General features: G+C 36.7%; 1 protein-coding gene across 4 annotated transcripts in view; it reads right to left on the reverse strand.

The window, feature by feature from the left end:
* Positions 1-20,589, reverse strand: part of PTPRZ1 (protein tyrosine phosphatase receptor type Z1) — a 164,331-nt gene that overhangs the window by 22,068 nt on the left and 121,674 nt on the right. For 2 of the 4 annotated variants that reach the window (XM_030857657.2, XM_030857656.2), the window contains exons 12-15: positions 16,852-20,425; positions 11,715-11,859; positions 5,057-5,148; positions 2,007-2,092 (exon numbers count right to left, since the gene is read on the reverse strand). In XM_030857657.2, the coding sequence (XP_030713517.2) occupies positions 2,007-2,092; positions 5,057-5,148; positions 11,715-11,859; positions 16,852-20,425 (3,897 nt within the window). The remainder of the gene's footprint in view (positions 1-2,006; positions 2,093-5,056; positions 5,149-11,714; positions 11,860-16,851; positions 20,426-20,589) is intronic. The other 2 variants (XM_030857659.2, XM_030857658.2) reach the window with 1 other exon arrangement.

A 20,589-nucleotide genomic window follows, 5' to 3' on the forward strand; every position in this document is an offset into this window, starting at 1 on the left:
TATTAGTTATTAAGCTAATTACTAAGTTAATGAAAAGTTTTCTTTAATCAGACTATGAGTTAAACCAATGGAATTAAGAAAATACTTTTTGAGTAAAAATGTGAGGTTATTTTATTAATTTAATCATTATGAACTGCTTAATAATATTCAAAATGATTTTATAGTGAAAACTGTGAATCTGCCTTTGTATATATGCTTATCAGCAACTTTTACAATAAACTGTCTATTTTTCCTTATGGCTTTTTTTTTTTTCTTTTTAAAATTTATTTATTTTTGGCTGCGTTGGGTCTTTGTTGCTGCACATGGGCTTTCTCTAGTTGCCGCGAGCGGGGGCTACTCTTCGTCGCGGTGTGTGGGCTTCTCATTGCAGTGGCTTCTCTTGTTTCAGAGCACGGTCTCTAGGCATGCAGACTTCAGTAGTTGTGGCTCGCGGGCTCTAGAGCGCAGGCTCAGGAGCTGTGGCGCACGGGCTTAGTTGCTCCACAGCATGTGGGATCTTCCTGGACCAGGGCTCGAACCCGTGTCCCCTGCGTTGGCAGGCGGACTCTTAACCACTGCACCACCAGGGAAGCCCCTCCTTATGGCTTTTAACATCTGGAAGATTAGACACATCCTTAGCATATTCTCCCTTTTACAACTATGATTTTGTTTGATGGATGCCTGATAGTTTCTACAAGTTAATACCGCACCACCCAGTACCCTCTATTATGGTAGGAAAAAATAATTTGATGTTTTAAAAATATAATTCTTCATATTATTCCACTTTACTTAGTAGTCACTTCACACTGCTTTCTTATTCAATGTAGCTATGACTTAGACTTCTTTTAAGATTAAATTAGCTGATTTCTACTGTTTTTAATTTAGTGAAAACATATATTTCATTTCTCTTTCCTTTGGTTTCTTAAAGCTTTCTAATCTCTGGCATTTTCCTTCCATAAACACGTTCTTGTTGATCTGATTCGTGGGGAGCAGTTTCTGCGTATATTAGGGATGGTGGTGTATCCTCTGATCAGGATCAGACCTCAAAGGGCTCCAAAGAGGGAGGTCAGTTGAGCACTTGGGGCTGAGGTAAGGAGGCAAAAAAGTAATGTGATGCTTCCTAAAGGGGAGAGGCTGGGGAGGGGGTGGGGATCCCTCAATTCCTAGAATGGAAAGGAATGAGTGTTAAGTTTGAATCCCAACCCTGCTCTTTATTAGTTGTTAATTAACTTCTGTGGAAGTTGATTTCATCAGCAATACGAATAGAAATAAAAACAAATAACTTCCAGAGTTGGGCGACGGTTGAATGTAGAAGCATCTAGTACAATAATCGGCATATTAGGGAGCGCTCAACAAGAGTAACTTTATGTTTCGTGGTTATTATTGCTAACGGTTGGTTTACGGCGCCCTATTTTGAAAAAGCTCTCTAACTGACAGCTCAGTGGCCATGATAAATTTGCAGTAAATTTCTCTGCCCCTACCATCTAAGAGTGTTTTACAGAATAATACTAGAAAAATCTTCACTGATTGTGAAGTTCAAATGTTTTTTAGAAATGCATATTTTCTTGAGCAGATGGGGTTTTACCTTGTATAATATTTATTATGCCTTGTATAATAAATGCTTCTGCATTTACACTGTTGTAGTCCTTACAATTAAGAACTTGTATGTATTTTCGCTGAAAATTATGAAATTTACTAGTTTACTATAATTTATATAATTTAGGAAATTAAAAGGAATCAGTGTTACTAGTTCAGATTTAAAAAAGAATACTAGAGCTCTGAGTTTATGGGAGAGAATTAACAATGTTTTTGTTTTTTCCACTTTTACAACTTGAATTTTAAAATGGAAAACCAATTTTCTAAATTGTATGATAAACATAACACATATCCTAAACACATAATTGATTATGGAACTAATAATCTTGCTAGAGGTGAAAATGGTTTCAATGTCAAGAAATAGCCTATTGCTGAATTTTAAAAATTTACTATTTTCCATATTATTTAAAATAGACATATTAAAATCATACCTCAAATTCTTCAGTAAACCCACTACTTGCATGTAAGTCTGCAACATGCTTTGGAAAGTGCTTTACTGGAATTGCTCCAACATCATCTAAGTGAATAAAAAAATCATGTTGGAAAGGATAATTCAACAGAAATAAATGTGCCTCTCATTTATAGAGATTTATAAAGACGCTTCTTCTAAAACAACTTCAAAGTTCACTTATTCCTATAATCCCGACTGAATTTATGTTCAAAGAAACATTCAGCAACAATTATCAATTTTCTCTATATTTACTTTCAATCATAACCTGCATTTTAGAATTCTGATTTGATCAGGAATCTCTTTTCCTTTCATACTCTAAAGAGAAACTTAATTTTCAACGTTAAGTTACAAATAATATCACAGCCTCACTTCTTATCAATGGACTGCATCTCTTTATGGATAACTTTCTTTAACATGAGTGGGAGTTGCCTGCAAACTCTGGGGAAAAAATGCAGAAATAATATATTTTCAATTTTACCCTGGACTAAACATAATATATCATGCAATTTCAGTTTTATAAAATTGTGCAGTTTAATGCCTCTCCGTTAAATAGTCAGATGTTTACATTTGAAAACATTTTTTCCTTCTTTCTATAAATAATAGAAAACATTTATATGCAGACTATTCATTAAGGATAATGTCAAAAACCTTTGGGACTTTTAATCTGTAAAATTTCAAGAATTCTAACTTGAAAATATGCTATGTAAACAAAGTCATTGGATCTGTTAATTAATTGTGAAGGGGCCAACTTATTTTACCTGGTTCTGTTTTTTTTTTTTTTTTTCCTGGAAAGACTTTCTTAGATTAAACATATTACTAGTTCACAGTGTGCAATTTCACAATTTCCTTCCTCTGACAAGGAAACATCAAACACATTTCACTAGAACCAGTTATCTACATCAACAGATGTTCAGCATCTAGGCCATTTAATATTTTTAAGCTTCAGTTGCCAAGAATTTGTTGATTTAAAAAAAATTAGAATCCATCTGTTCTCTTTTAGATGAGTATACCTGAATACTGAAATTGAATTAGCGAGTTAACCTTAAGAAACACTAGACAAAGGTGTAATTTCACCTTCACACCTACAGAAGGATCTTGCCTAGAAGTAGCTTTTATAATTAGACAAGAAAACAGAAATAACTTGTCACATCTAAATCGTTAGTTCTCCTAGTAAAGCTTCGTCAAAACCACGGATATTATCCTGCACAGCTAACCTCTTTCCACAAGCAAACTGACTACTTCTCATTTGCCATCATGTCTTTTGGTAATTCTTTTACGAATTGGTCTGCAAGTAAAAGGAGGAGATGCCCTTGAGCACCTTTCTTCCAAGAAGTAGAACAGGGGATTCTGGATTTCCTGGACAACCTGATTTTGGATTATTTTATTTATTGTTAATAATAAACTGTGTTGGACTTTGGATAATGGTATAGTTAATTTGCATACCCACGCTGACAGGATATGTAGAAGAGGTATGTTTGAAAGTGAAGGGAACTAAACACAACAGATCACCAAGAGCAACTGGTCTCAAAATTCTAAATATGTTAATGAGAAATTGTGCTGTACTAAAAGAAAGAATTTTAATATAAACTAGAAAAACAAAACAGTGGTGGTTAAAGACACAGAGTTGATAGAGTTGATAAAAGAGGTAAAGGAGCAAAACACTTCTTATTCCTATGCCTGCTGCAAATTACAAGGAAAATGCTTCTCTTCTTTATTTTTGTTTTTGAAATCATGAGACTTCAGGAGATAACTTCATGTAGAATTTGAGCCTCAAGCAATAACATATGGCATCTCAGACAATTTAAAAAGAGGCTTCTGTACAAAGATGTAGAGTGGAATGTTTCCATTTGCTTTGCCTGGTTTGGTGACTCTCCGTGTCCTCGTCTCGTCCTCTGTCCTCCAGTTCTGCTTCCTTAATTCGCACATTTCTAGTAAACTTTTTTTTTTTATTATTGTTAGCACTTTTCATTCTGAAATGTTATAAAATGTTAATTCATAAGTGTCTGTGACCTTAGTTACAGTGTGAACTCTAGGGTCAGTAAGGGTCTTAAAATGACCCTGGTTAATTCTTGAATATTGTTAACTAGGTAAGTTCTGATAAAACAGTTGATGTTTTCCCAGGGACACAACTGACATTTTCACTTAAAGTATTTCCGGCAACCATGCATTCTTTGTGCTCAAGTTTTTCTTGTACCCTCACCATTTTAAAATTTCTTTTTTTCCCCGTAATGTAGTTAAGAAACCTTTTCTCACATACACTCAGATAATCAGAAGGGAACTAAACGTTATCCTTACTTTTGTGGGTTTTGTCCTGTCCATCCTTACTGCAATGATTTAGTCTGACTTTTGTTGTTTAGGTTTCCATTAAAGGAATGCAAATGACTGAAAGTCGGCATTATTCCTTACTGATATCTTATTGCTATAAATATTTATGTTCTTTAACATATAACATCTGAACAGCTATAAATTATTTTGCCACATTACCTGTATGGTTAACACTGTTCAAAACATTTTTTTTTATTAATTACTTTAAAAATTAATTAATTTATTTATTGACTGTGTTGGGTCTTCATTTCTCTAGTTGTGGTGAGCGGGAGCTACTCTTCATTGCGGTGCGTGGGTTTCTCATTGCGGTGGCCAATCTTGTTGTGGAGCACGGGCTCTAGGCGCGTGGGCTCAGTAGTTGCGGCTCACGGGCTCTAGAGCGCAGGCTCAGCAGTTGTGGCGCACGGGCTTAGTTGCTCTGCGGCATGTGGGATCTTCCTGGACCAGGGCTCGAACCCGTGTCCCCTGCATTGGCAGGCAGATTCTTAACCATTGTGCCACCAGGGAAGTCCCAAGAATGTTCAAAATTAACAAGAACGAGTTATAAACCTGAATGCCTGATACATAATATTTTGGGCAACACAAACATTTAACTAATCTACATTATAGCCATTTGCAAAGTACTCCAATAAGGAAAAACCTTCCAACATCACGCTTTTCATTTAACATCTACCAGCTACTCAGGGTCACACTTTAAGCTATTACCTGAAATTGGAAAGATAGGTGTTGGAGGTGTGGATATTACTCGAGGGGATGTACTGTCCTCTAAGTAAAAGTGTGCAGTCTGGAAACATTTCCTGGAAAGAAAAGAAAGCAATTTATACTACTAGCTGGCATGGTCAGCAAGACAACTTCCAAGATGCTTAAAGATTATGACAGAAATCTCCAGAATTAAAACATAAGTGGAAATCATCTACTTATCACCTACTTTTACAAAACACCGTTATTAGAGAATTTTATAGCCTCCAAATTTATCTCAGCTTTACCTGTACCAGATGAAGAAGGCTGAGCAGATATCAGACATGGTAGAAGCAGAGATGACACTTGAACTTGGCAGTTGGTGCCAAGGAGTCGGACACCTCCATGCCCTAGTTACTCTTCCACTGTTGCCGTATACCAGGATGTCTTGCCATCTTGGACAGGACCAGAGTGGAAAAGAAAGCCTGTCCAAAGCTATTTTCACTCAATATTTAAGGGACCATGCCGTTCTGAGGATATTCAGCTGCTAGCAAAAAGCAGCAAGCTATGACCACGTAGAAATGAAATTTTAGTGTGGTAACATTTTGATGAAAAAAGAAGGCAGCTTTATATTATAAGTATGATAATGCAGTAATAACAAAACGAGGTGAGGAAATAGTGAGCATATAACCAAAAACAGGGGTGATTTTCTCTCCAACAGAGCTAGCCTTGATGAGAGTTTTGAGAATGAATATATTTGGAATCAACGACAACCGTGACCTAAAATGTCACCTGAATCTATTTTCATTCAGATAATAAGAGTAACATCTCTCACTACAAACAATTGAGAAGAGCAAAGAACCAACTGCTGCTGTAAACTAATGCAAATGATCCTTAATTTAAAAAATTTTTAAATTAATACTGCTAATGACACTCTTTGATGTGGGTCATTTAATTTATTTGAAGCATTACTCATGAGTGGTTAAGTTTAAACGGAAAGATCTGTTTAGGGGAAAATGCCAATCTCATTTTCCATTTAAAAGATCCAAGCGACAGGATATTTATCCTAATGAGCTTTAACGTAACATTTGTTCTTACATGACACACTTCAATTTGTGATATTTTTTTCAATAATCATTTTCCTGCACATAATTCTTCAGTGGCTTCCCACTGGAATTACAATGATATTCCATTATTTCAGCAAGGGCTATAAGACCCTCTGCCACCTGGTCCCCTCGAACCCCAGCGGTTTCATCTCCTACAACTCCTACCTGCACCCACTAGGCTCTAGCCCACTGGTTCTTTCTTTCTCCCTCTAAGAAACCCGCCAGGATCATCTCAGGGCCCTGGTTCTTGATGTTCCCTCTGGCCACTTGCCTCTTTCCCATCATTTATGCATTGGCTAAAATGCCACATCCTCTGAGAGTCCTTCTCTGACCACCTGAGCTAAAAGTACCAGCCCTGCCAGCCAAGTCACTATTCTTCCCCCTTTTGTTTGCTTTGTGGCACTTATCACTATCTGAAATACTTTATTTATATATTTGTTTATTCATGTTTCATAATTTTAGTTGGTCCTCCCTCACCAGAATGTAAGCCCCCAAAGGGCAAGGTACTTGTCTTACGGCATTGTTAGTCCTCAGTGCTAAGAATAATGTCTGGCATGTTGTAGGTGCCCTGAAATATTTGCTCAATGAATTCACTGCTATAATTATGAATAGTACAAAATTATATAATGTCACAAGCCAAAAAAAAAAATTCAAAGGCGACGATATGCATAGCAAAAAACTAGCCCTCTGCTGTGATGTTATAACCTTTAATAATCAAGCCTGTGAGAGCATAGATAACTGACAGAACACAGGAATGTCTTCAACAGAGAAGAGGTGATGTAGGAGGTAGACGAGTGGATGTAGAATCAACTGCAATGTGGGGTCAAAGGGACCCTGAGCGAGGTTCATATCCTGGAAAGGTGAAAGAGCATGGCAGACTAATGAGAAATGGGAAAGATGAGGGTCACAGGTCTCATGATAAAGAAACTATCCTACTGAAAGTCCACATTTGAGCAGAATTGACACCAGACTGGAGCAGGAACTACAGGGAAAGTGTGGCTTACCTGTGTAACCACAGATGTAGTATTTCCTGACACACTGATATGAAAACACTGGATTTGATACACCTGCTTTTAAGATCACTGAATTAAAACCTCCTTGATTCCTCTAAAATACGGTTACACAAGCCGGTTGAAAGGGTTTCTATTTATTTTTCAATGAATCTTAAAGTTGTAAAATACCTTAAGGGACCTAGTGCAATATGACAGCTGATACAAGAGTCCCTTCCCTAGCATCTCTGACATATTAAAAAGACCCAGTTTGAATACCTTCAGTGACAAGGAGCTTACTTCTTTATGAACCATCTTTAGTTACTAGACATTTCTTGTACTAACTCAAAACTCCATCTCTTGTAAGTATCTCCAAATGGTACCCAAAGAGAAGACCCTCCTTTTCCAATGTTACGCCTCCTACTGTTGATATTTTTTTTGTATCGAGCCCCAAATCTATCTCCCTGTTACTTTGACATATTGGCTCTAGTTCTGTGCCTTACAGATTTTTAGATTATAGTACCCCAAATCTTTTAATACCTAAACCCTACCTATCTGCGGTCCAAACCTTTTTTGACTTTTCTCCTTGAAGTTTATATCCAATAACACAAACATGTTGTAGATCATTGAACATGTCTTTTCCTGCTCTAACTCAGTATTTCTCCTCCCTGCTTTAAACATGGTTCTTCTGACCAAAATGCCTCAGTCACTAATGTGCCATGCAAACACTTCCTTTTTAAAGACAACTCAGTGGTTTCCTCCCTGTGAAACAGCCTCTCATTTCCTAAGCAGACTCTTGCACTCCAGTTTCTGTTTCTACTATACCCAACGCAAATCTCCATTCACACTCACCTTAAGACTGCTTTGAAAAGTATGCTTAATTAATCCAAGGATGACCTTCACTTCCTGGACATTATTCTCCATTATTTTATTTTAAATATTTTAATTAATTGGTGGTTATAGTATTTTGCAGTATATTTGTTTTGTGCTTTTATCCTCATTATGTTTTTTTTTTAAAGATGGGGCCATGTCTTTTGATTTATGTAGACTCAATTTTTAATACAATGCCAGGAGTACAATAGGTATTAAGTGTTGAATGATTAGACGGATTTCCAGTAGTAAGTAAATTCCACCAACCACAAAGTATTAGGCTGCATCCTAGACTTCTTGCCTACCTGAGCCTCAAATGAGATTAACCTAAAATTTCAAAACATTTGGGAGGGAGAGGTGGAATACGTAGCTAGAGAAAAATGAATGGATAGACGGATGGATGGATGGATAGAGGATGTGTCTGAGAGAATGGGAAGAAGGTAGCATCTCTTAGAAGAGGAAAAGGTAAATTAAAACATATTAGTACAGCGGTTTAACATGTTGCTAATATTCATCATAGTATCTGGGTATATACCAGCTCTATACTTTTCAGCTATGTAATCAAACATTCGTTGGTTTTAGAAAATAAGTGGTCTTGTAATGATACTTGCATTAATAAATAACAAAAGAATCTTATAAATCATACCAATAAGCTTAAAAGTGGGAAAAATTAAAATAGTACAGGATAAATTCTGGATGAAGATCATCTGTACATGGCTTAGGTACCCTTTATAGTACAGTCTTACCTAGGAAGTGACATTCTACTTAAAAGGCAGCATGGTACTGGGAGGCCTCCATTCTGGGTTGGTAGCTACTAGTGACCCACAAATTTAAATGTAAGATCAAGAGAGAATTCATATTGCTTCTCTTCCCACTCTCCCCAGCCAGAACAAGTGTGTCTATGGAAAGTTCTGTTCTATATAGCTTTTGATGGAGTGCTGTTTTGTTGAATATAGCCTTGGTATTTTTCAGATTCTAACTATTAAAAAAGCTCTCCAAAATGTACCCTTTGTTGTCTTTAAAAAGAACTTTCTGAAAATATTCCTTATGGAAGTAATTTTGCGTTTTAAAACTTATGATTTGGCTCACGGAAATTATACCTTAAAATATCTGGAAAATAATTTCAAGGCATATTATTTAATGTATGACAAGATTCAATATCTAATGGTCCATCTGTTCTGTATCAGCAGTGAATGTCTTCACGTCTATGTGCTAAGTGTTGATAACTATGTCTCCTGCTAATTTTCAGTCAGCCATGAGGAAAAAAGTGATGACTGTTTTAAACGTATAGACATAGGTCCTATCAATCAATGTTAATCTGATTATTTAATTTACACCTTTTCATCACAGTATTTAGAATTAAAAGCTAGAAATGTGTAATTATGATTCCATTTTTTTGGATCCTTATACAAAAATGAAACAACATTCATCATGCTGTATTCATCACAGAGACCCTAAAGAAAGTCTGACTGCAATCTTAAAGATGATCTTTCCCCGCAAATGGTAAAAAGAGGAAAGTTTCATTCCTAGATGGGTAAGTGACTTGCCCAAGGCCATATAACAAATGTCAGGAAGAACTGGGAAAGGGATCCAGATTTATCGCCTCTGATTTGTTCTGTCTTCCTGCTACGACATGCTGCTTCTCAAGGTTTACACAAAACATGAGAGACCGAGTTAGATAAATTAGGCAAAAGAGAGGATTTATTATACCGCTTTGCGATTATTTTTTCTCCTCAAGAATTAGGTCAGAAAAGTGTTTTAATATATAAACTGGAAAAACGTATAAGGACCATACACCTGTTAGGACTCTTGTTGGTATGCCATTCGATTTTTAAACCTTTCTACAGGCTGTAGTTTCCACAAAAGTCGAAAATGTTTCCATATTGGATAGTGAAATCATATTGCTCACAAATGCAGCTACACTGGAATTTGAATAAGTCACACAAACCTTGAAGAATGCACTAACATTGTCATTAAGTCAGCAAATACTACCCCTCGTGTATTCGTGTTACTGATCTAAAAAGTTACATTTGGAAGTGAATCAACTTCAAATGGTTGTGAGTTGGACAGATATGTGAAATTTGTAAATTGGTAAGTAAGAGTAACAAATCTTATCAGGACATTTGATAGTTAGATATAAAATACATACATAAAACCCTAAGAGTGCTTATATTTTATTTAATTAATTATTTTTTTTGCGGTACGCAGGCCTCTCACTGCCGTGGCCTCTCCCGTTGCGGAGCACGGGCTCCGGACGCGCAGGCTCAGCGGCCATGGCTCACAGGCCCAGCCGCTCCGCGGCATGTGGGATCTTCCCGGACCAGGGCACGAACCCGTATCCCTACATTGGCAGGCGGACTCTCAACCACTGCGTCACCAGGGAAGCCCGAGTGCTCATATTTTAAACTAACACTCTGTACTCAAGTTACATAAGACCCTGACTGGAATGCCCTTCTCCTTTAGCTCCTGTTTCTGAATCCTATCCAGCTCAAGCCTGACATTTTACATTCACCCTGCCCATTCTGGCTTATCAAGATCCCTTCTTCTCTGACCTCTCTTAGCATTAGAGATTTCAGCTGCCATGCATACACTTTTGTGTAATTTTTTATAAATTTTGCATGGAAAATTCTTTCCCCTCAATAAGCATAAATTTCTTGACAGTGGTGATTCTCATTCATTCATTCATTCCTTCTTTTATACTTTCCCATAGTAGTTCACAGAGTACTAGGCACATGGGAAACAGTCAATAAACATACTAAATATTTTTGAATAAACTGAGAGAATATATTTTGGAATAACACAAAGAGTGATGATATGAACTTACAGACAGAGGTTGCTAAAAAAAAGAAACTGATTATAAATCTTCTGAAAAAATTCTCTTTTAAAACAAAAGTATAGAGTTCTAAGCTATATCCTTTCTTAGTTTACAGATATGATTCCTTATATCATCATAAAGTTCTTGTTTTCCAACAGACACAGTTAGAACAGTTATACTGATTTACATGTGTCCCTAGTAATCTTATCACTTTGCAGTGTGTTCTGCTTGCTGTAGGATGGGAAGCTTACAGTGGGTACAATTTTCCTTGTCCTTTAAAGGTTTCAAGAGATTATTGATAAGAATGAAGCTATATCTCATCTTCAAGGCAAATTATAATGAATTTAAAAATCCCATCCATCTTAATATAGTCATTTATTTTCAAATTATATTTTAATGCTTCATTTTTACTTTTGTGCATGGGTTATCATTTTTTGTATTCGTATGCAATTGATATGTATCTTGTACAAAATCCGCTGCTATATATAAAAGTATATTTCACTATATCCAAAACTATGTTTTCTAAAATAATAACTTCTAAAGTTATAACAGCTGGAGCATTTAACTGAGAAGCTTAGATTTATATTAAATGCTATGATAATGTTTGAATGCTAATTAGATGAATATGAAAGTGCAACTGTCAAAATGCTGTATTAAATATTAACTGAAACCAAAGTTCCTCCATTTCGCCTTTAATTGTTTGACAGAAGTATGAAGAACAGTCAAATCTTTTAATATTATGTCTTCGGATTCACAAATTCACCTTACTCATAGTTACCTGGATAAATTAATGGTAGCTCTCAAGTAAAGGGATTTTTGAATATGCTTTGAAAAGCATTCAGGTAAAACAAAGGCAAAAATCTGAGCTTTATGAAATGCATATCCAAAACAAACACTCAACTTACCTCCAGTAGATGAGAATACCCACAAGAACCACTAGACAGATAAAAGTCAGGGCTGACACGATCACAAGGGGTATAACTGCCTTCTTCTCGGATTCCAACCCCTCAGCTAGACCAATACGAGACTCATGGCTACTATTACTGGCCTCTGTAGTCGGAGAAAATTGAGAAAGTTGATATTTAAGCTTAAGGAAAAGCACATTTTTCAACCGAATAACTGCAATCTTCACTGCTGTTGCTTACCTTTAAAATTTTGACTCTATGAGACAAGCAAGGTCTATGATCATAAGCTAATTTAAGTAACACAAAGCTTAAAAAGTAAGGCAGGCTATCCAGTTGCAAAATAAGTGAGTCATGGGAATGAAATATACAGTGTGGGGAATTCAGTCAATAACTATGTAATATCTTTGTATGGTGACAGATCGTAACTAGACTTATTGTGGTGATCAGTTTGAAATGTACAGAAATATCAAATCACTATGTTGTGTAACAGGGACCAACATAGTGTTACAGATCAATTATACTTCAAAAACAAACGAATAAACTCACAAAAAAAGAGAAAAATAAAGTAAGGCAGCCGATCAGAGCTGAAGAACTATAATATCCCAACAAAGATTGGCAACCTAGAGGTGCCCTGGCAAGAAGTATAATCTTGCCTTGAAAAGCTTAGTAAAAGGGACATGAAAATATTAAAATAAGAAAAGTATTCAGTTTCTAAATAAAATGATCAGGGAAAACAGTGCTACTTACTGAATCACCACATATAATCTTGATTTCCCAAAATTAATTGTAATGGAAATATTTTTAATCCCACAGTTAGGTAAATAGTTAGGAGCAGTTAATAATTTCATGAAGAGAGGATCTTAGGATAACCCTCCTTACATTAGGATAACCCTTCAATCCAGCAAACTGTTTAACATTTAAATGTAGGTTGCTTTTAAGATGTTATTTTGAATGCCCTTCTTACCAACTGTTTTTCTTTATCAACAATATAAATACTATTGCATGTACATTGAAGGAATGCACAGATCTAAGAAATTCTTTTTAAATACGCAAGTGTAAATTTTGAAGATGTCTAAATTCTGTCCTTTGGTTAATTTTAAAAGATGGCAAATAACTATCTTTGTGACCAATCAGGTACATTATTATTCTAGCATTTTCAAAATCACTGCAACTGAAGCTATCATTCTGAGTTGTTAAAAAAAAGTTTCAGAACTGCAGGGTGTCAGTGGCCAGTCACAATTCTTCCCTTTTACTCTGAGGTGTGTGCAGTGTGAAACCAAGATGATTGAACATTAGAACCATTCTACCAGGATGATACGCTGACACTGCTACAAAGTAACAGCCCTTATCCTGTCTACCTGTAGAACTTCTGGAATAACGAAGTTTAAGCCCCTCATCAGAGTCTACATTGCCTCCTACACATTTGGTACGTCTGGTGCTTTTATACCAAGTATCTTACTCTTAGTGATATGAGACAACAGCAATCTATTTAATTGAAAATATTATCAATTTAGTTGAAAATATTTGAGAATAAATTTGATAGTCACAAATTCATAAATATAGCATTGAAATATATCTAACTGGAGAGAACTTAAGAGTTAAAATGATAGCTTCCTTCTGTAAGAAGAGATGATGCAGAAAGGGTCAAGAATTTAATCCACTCATATAGGAAATGCATCTATAAGTGACAACCAAATGTCCCAAGATGTTTGTTTTTATAACTATGGAAGGATTTGCTAGAAAAAAGCAGAATTCAAAGTTGTGACTAGAAATAATAAAGCTGTATAAAAAGTGGGAATATTGTAAGTCAATATTGTAACCCACCCCCTTAGCCATATATATATATATATATATATATATATATATATATATGTAAGTCAGTAATCAGTAAGTCAACTGATCCCTGAGCTGTAGTTAATATTCTTGTGAGAGAAGGCTGAACTTTACCTTTTATTATGTTAATCATATGCTCTGGTCATTACATATTGTAGGGAGACTCATCTAGAAGCCTAAATAATCTGACGGTGAATGTACCGGTATTTTTAAAAGAAATTTAGGAAAGCATCTTGCTTTATACACAATTGTCTTTACATTGTTTCCTATTGTAATTATTGTTACCTAAGTAGAAAGTTTGTGGTTAACAAAGGAAATAAGCCACTTAGCAAAGTCCCTGGTACCTAGAAATTACAAATGCAGGTTAGTATTATTGTCTATTTCAGTCATACTTGAAGTGTGTCCCCCAGAATAGCAGCATCGACATCACCTGGAACTTGTTAGAAATGCACATTTTCAGCCCCTCTCCAACCATCCCAAATCTACTGAATCAGAAACTCTGTGGCTAAGACCCAGCAATCTGTGTTTTAACAAGTCCTCTGGGTGATTCTGATCCACATTAAAGTTTGAGAACCAATGATGTACATTAACTTACATGCAGAGTGAGGTTATATAATTATACTGGTCTTCAATGACCACAAATATTCACTGCAGTATGTATATAGGTGTATGTGTATATATATATGTATCTAGATACATACATATCTCATTTATATAGATGTATGTGCATACATATATATGAGATATGTCTGATCGAATATGTGATACATATGTAAGATATATAACACATAAAACATATAACAAATTACCACATATATATCATACACTCTATATACATGCACTATACACACACATGCACACACACAGAGTCCTGTATATAGACTTTTCTCATAAGTTCTCTGGGATGTCTGATTTTAAAACAAACCTTTTAATTAGGGAGTTAGAATGATAAATCCATGGTAATTACATATAATGAAACTTAGATATTTTATATAAGATGAGATACCACATGAAAGTAGACAATCCCCTGGCTGCTTTGTATATACTACAATGAGGAACAACTAGTTATACTGATTTTTATATTCATTAGTTGACACTAAATATCTTTTTGGATATGGCTCCGTAGTGTATATGAGTTACCTAAATGATAAGACAAAAATGTGCTAACAGACAATTAGAAAACAAGAACTAAGATTAATATTTTAAAATTCACTTTGAGAATAAAACACTAGAATTTTGGTATTACAAATTAAGCATTATACATATTTTATTGTTCTCAATCATGAAAACGTAGTCCCTAAGAGACAGACACCAATGACACATGTTTCCAGTCTCAGTTTTTTATTAACTCCCTATGTGACCTAGATCAAGCAATCTAGTATCTTTGGGACTCAGTTTATGCATTCATAAATTGCAGATACTAATATCTGCCTTATCTATATTATTTTGACGAGCATGTCTTGTAAATTATTCTACATTCTAGAAGTAGGTAATAAAATGATAAGCTTCAGAATTAGTCTATATGCATTTGATAAAGAGGCATATTCAATTATTGGATAAGACAGACTACATATTTTTTTTACAGATATGTTTTAAAAATAGGCAAGAATTTCCCCCTAATCCTGTATGATCTTATTTACTTCATTAATTATGTTACTTGCTGCTGTCAGATGTTATATTTGTATTGTTTTCCTCATCAGTGGGAGAACATACTCAAATTAAATAAATCTAATTAGTGCATTGAAGAGAAATTGCTAACTTTTAGTCAATAATTTAAGGTTTGGCATTTTACAGTATATATAGTCTTTCCATAACAGCATAATCTAGCAAGAACATACAGATGATGTCACTACCTAAAAAGACAGAAAAATGGATGGATTCCTGATGTTTTATTTCTAAATAAATCTAATAAAAATTAAAAAAAACACAAGGACTATATTTGAAGCCAGATAACAATTCATATACATGGCAACACTAATGAAATATGGTGATTCATGAATTCCTTACTCATTTTCACATAACAGAATGTAAATGTTTAAACTGGAACGAAATGTTAAACAGGTATCAAGTCAGAATGTAGAAAAACTTCTCTATCAAAATGTACAAACTTTTAATTGCTGCTGCACTGAAGGAAAAGTAGATAACTAATTCAAGGGATGGAAATAACAAAGAGGAAAACTATACTAATGAGATTGTTGTCTATGTTCTGGATTTTACATACCTACTTTTATGCAACAAGAGTGCAAGATTTACTTTAGCCTATCTTTTGACTTACTGTTGAGATTTAAATATTTTCATTGTTGATTTAAAAAATGCCTTAAAATGTAACAAAAGCAAATTATAAAACTCTTATGATCAATGCAATGAAATTATCTAGTATTTCATATTCTTCATGGTTTTGAATTTCCCCTTTTCTCTCCCATTGGCATCTAAAGCAAACATCTGTATTTTATATGCTGCAAGTAATCTGCTCGAAGAAACATCTGGCTGATAAATTAATTTGCATAAAATACATTAACAAATGAAATGCATTTCTACAGAAAATGTTCTAGTATTGTACATCTTGTCATACAATACCTATACACACTATGCATATTAATGGCCGTTATTTAACTTCTTAGAAAGGTGTGTAACAGCAAGTATAAAGTAGAATGTATTTTGTTAGTTCACACTGCCCTCTTTAGGCAACATTAAGGTAATCAAACAAAGACAATTTTTAAAAATTAAAATCTTAAAAAAAATCTTACCATTAACTCTCAAAACTTAGCACTAGGACTTTTTTTAAAGCCCCCAAGCTGATGTGGATGTGTAATGATCTAACTCCTTTCCATTGGGTGGGTCAGAGAGAGGTGATACATATATCGTATTATTATCAGTTTATAATTCGTTTTATAATTCAAGAGAATTAGTTGACAACTTATTTTAGAATATGAGTAAACCTTAAAATTAAAATCATCTAAAACACACTCCAATCTATCATTTAAAAAGCAGTGTACTGAAAATGTATTATGCACACAATAATTGCTCTCACATGTAATAGGTATCTTGCAGAATACGAAAAAATTGACAATAAATAAAATCACCTTATCTATTTTGGAGAGTGTTAACTTAAGGATCGAAACACATTGCGTATGCATTTGCAATAATGAGTAAAATCATATTTTAAAAACTGTAAATTGATTTGTGAATATCTTGATTTTAAAAAATGATGGCCATTTTACCAAACTTCTCTTCCCACGATTTTTCTATTTTTTGAGGCAAAAGGCCACCACACCTCAATCTATCCCTTGGATCCATAACTAACCTGCCTCTGAAATGTTGAATACTTCTGAGTGCCTGCTAGTAACAGTCGGTGTTGAGGGCTGTGGGGATCCAGGAGTTATCTCTGAGTCACCTGCTTCCAGGACCCCATCACCATCTTTTTCATTAATATCTGGAAAACTGAAATCTGTGGAAGTCTCGTTATCATTAAGGCTATCTGAGGTGGCTTGCCCTGATCCACTCTCTTCATCGCTTGTAGGAACTGCCCAAGCTTTAGATTCTGGGCTGAAAGGAAGCAGGGCATTACCAGTCTGAATGTCATTTTCCTGTTTTCCATCACTGCGCTTCTGGGGTGGCACATTTGTTGGTGGTGATCTATCAGGACTTCTGTCCACATCAGTCTGACTGTCTGATATTACACCTGTGACTTTATTTCCTTCTTCAGAATTCTCAGATAGTGAGTATGAGACTGGGTTATTCAGATCCACAAGATTGTTTTCCTGGGTGTCTGAATCATTCATTACCTTTTCCTGTGATTCTCTATAGGAGGAGCACGACATACACTTATTTAGGGATAAGCCATCTCTATCTCTGCCATCATAACCATCATCATCGTAATCATCAGTATCACCATCGTCACCACCACCCACTAAATCAGCATCAGATCTGGCACTCTGAGTCAGCTCGGAAGTTGTTCTAGAAGGAAACAGCAACTTGGTTGTGGTTACAGAACCATCTTTGTTGGGAGAAATAACTGAAATGGAAACATACACGTTTCCTAAAGGGACAGAATGATCAGCAGTTACAACTGTATCAGAAACAACTGTTGGAATACCAGCCAATACCTCATCAGACATAGAACCCTTGGCAGAGGTGAAGACTTCATCAGAGTAAACAAGCTTATTTATAAGCGCATCTGGTGGTGCATCAACTGATAAAACAGGAGTAGCAAATGCATGCCTTCCTTCCCGGGGGGTGGCCTGGTTAAGCTCCAAATTGGCAGTTTGGAACGACTCATCATTACTGTACAATGAAGGTACCGCTTGCTGGGAACTTTCGCTTTTAAGCAAAACTGGTTCAAAATATTTCTCACTTGCGTAAGAAATGGTTAAACCTTGAAGTGAAGCAGCGTGCATATTAGAAGTAGGCGATACATCAGAGACTGGTACAGATGTAGCGTGCAGCGTGTTTTCCCTTGAAGCGGAATTTGATGCCATGAGATGCAATATTGTAGAACTAATGTGATCAACCTTGGGGGTTTCAACCAATATTGGATCACTAGGCACAGCTGGAAGAGCAGTTTTAAGCAACGTGTCAACATCAGAAGCCTGAAAGGAAGGTTGCAGCAATACTTCAGTATTAAAAGAAGCTGAGGGCTCATGAAATAAGAGCTGAGTTGAAGGAGATAACATTTCACTAGAAGCAGGGTCAGAGGATGCTGGCTCTGAGCTTGCGCTAAGCACAGGTTTAAGCGAAGTATCACCAAATGCTTGAGACACAGCGTGTGAAGACTGAACTGGAAAGTTATTTTCTGGAACTTGACTAATCTCATGATCAAAAACCTTAGTAGCAGTAAAAGCAAGAAGCCCTGGGAGGATGCCCTTTGCGCTAGAAGTGCAAACAGGGGATTCTTGTAAAGACGCATTCAATTTATTTACATTATCATACAGGTCGGGCATGACTGTGCTTTCAGAAGGGTAAATCAGCTCACTGAAAGAAGCAATGTGTGGTTCCGTCTCATTTCCATTTATTATGTCACTTTTAGAAAGCAGCTTGTTATCATCCCCAAACATAGATGCTGGATATGTAAATTCAGCTACAGAAACAGGTGAAGGCACGTTAAGGGCTGTCAGACCATCTGTGTCAGATAAAAGAAATTCACTATCAGAGGAGGCTCCAGACCACTCCCCATCACCAGAGAGGCCATGAGTAGGCTGCGGCAACGGTGCGCTTGGGGTTACTAAGGGAGACTCAGGCATCGGAACGTGGTTAGGGCTGCTAAGGAAGGAACCCTGAATAGACTCATGCACAGGTGCTGCAGAACTGTAAGGAACACTGAAGAGGTATTGGGAGCCCTCATCATTAGTTAAGGCATAAGAAGGTTCAGGCCCTGAAGAACGTGCATGCATCATAACGTCACTGCTGGACGGTTCAGCTTGAGAAAACATAAGCGTTTTATAAAGCACACCAGGTTCACTACCACCGAATTCCAAGGTCTCTGAGGCAGCACGAGTAGCGGTCTGATGTGACACCACATCAGAGTATGGAGCAAGGCTGGGCTCTAATAGCAAATCACCCCCAGCCACTGGCAGAGAAGCATGCAGGGACACCTTATCACTCTCAAGAGCTGAAGTAACTTGTGGAAGGATCTGAGAAACATGGTGAAACAATTCACTACTGAAGGAAGCAGAGGAAAATGGAAGCAAAGGCGCATCATCATAGGAAGACAGGATGGATTCAAATGACACACCGACACTGGGAAATACAGGCGTAGCATGCAAGGCCGAATCACTACTTGAAGCAGCAGGGGTAGTGTTGAGGATCTGATTGTCAAGCAACAAAGGGGTGACTAGAGGAAAGACTTCACTACTGTAGGAAGGTTGGAGAGGTGTCTCACCATTGTATACTGGTTGAGTTGTCTGCGGGTGTGCCAGGTTGATGGTGGGGACCGAATCGGGTTGTCCAGAGGATGGAGTAAAAGCATGAGGTGTCACCTCAGTTGGGAAGTACGCAAAGGTAGAATAATGTGGCATTTCCGTATCTGTGAGCAAGGGACCCTGTGACACCAGTGGGCCTGGAGGAGAGGACTCAGCTGTCTTCTCAGATTCATCAATATCCATCTCGGTGTAATTAGTCTGGAGAGAGCTCTCTCTACCTGATCCAACGTCGGGCAGCGTTGTCACATCTGTGGTACCAGGAAACCACACATTTCCACCAACGGAAGGATCCTTTAGAGATTCTTCCGAACCCGAGGAGGCTGAATCTTCTGAAGCATTTCTCGTAGATTCTGGTACAAGGACATCGTATGTGACTGCCTCTGGGATTTCTGAAGAAGACACAGAGCCATGGGATATGCTCTCAGAAACGAACGGCACAGCGGAAGTTGCGGGACTGGAGCCTGAAGAATCATCGGCTTCCGTACTGAGCTTGAAATTGGTCAATAAACTCTCTTCCCCACTGATATCAGTAGATACCTCTGGAGATTCCATTACAGAAACTGTATTTGAATATTCCACAGTCCCAGACAAGTTCATCTGTGGAAATCTGAGAACAGTTTTAGAGCCATCACTTAAAGAGACTGAAGTGTCTGCCAGAGTGAGAGATGGTAGCTGGGTCGCAGTCTGTGAAGTCAAAGGAACATCTTTTTCTGGGTCTAATTCAGTGACTGGTTGGGAAGTGGAATCTAAGGATGTGTTGGGAATATCCCCCTTTCCAAAGAATTCGCTTCCTCCTGCTGGGGACCGGTTAGTCTTGGCCTCATTGTATTTCGTTCCTACTTGGTTGTAGTTTGTTGTGGTAGGAATCTGGGGTTCCTTTCTCCTGATCTGGTTTGTGGTACCGTCTCTACCAGGATTCACAACAGTGTCTTCTTCAGTGTCCTTTCCCTCTTCTTCCTCCTTTGAAAAACAAATAAGATTTAATGGGACATAAGGAAATAAGAGAAAAATGGAATCTTAATAATATCTTATACTGCATTATGCTGTGAAACTTCACTTGTGGGATTTTGGGAACGTCACATAAAGCACCACCCCGTAGAAGCCATGACTATCCTATAACCGTT

This window comes from Globicephala melas, chromosome 9 (assembly GCF_963455315.2).
Source record: "Globicephala melas chromosome 9, mGloMel1.2, whole genome shotgun sequence".
Lineage (NCBI taxonomy): Eukaryota > Metazoa > Chordata > Mammalia > Artiodactyla > Delphinidae > Globicephala > Globicephala melas.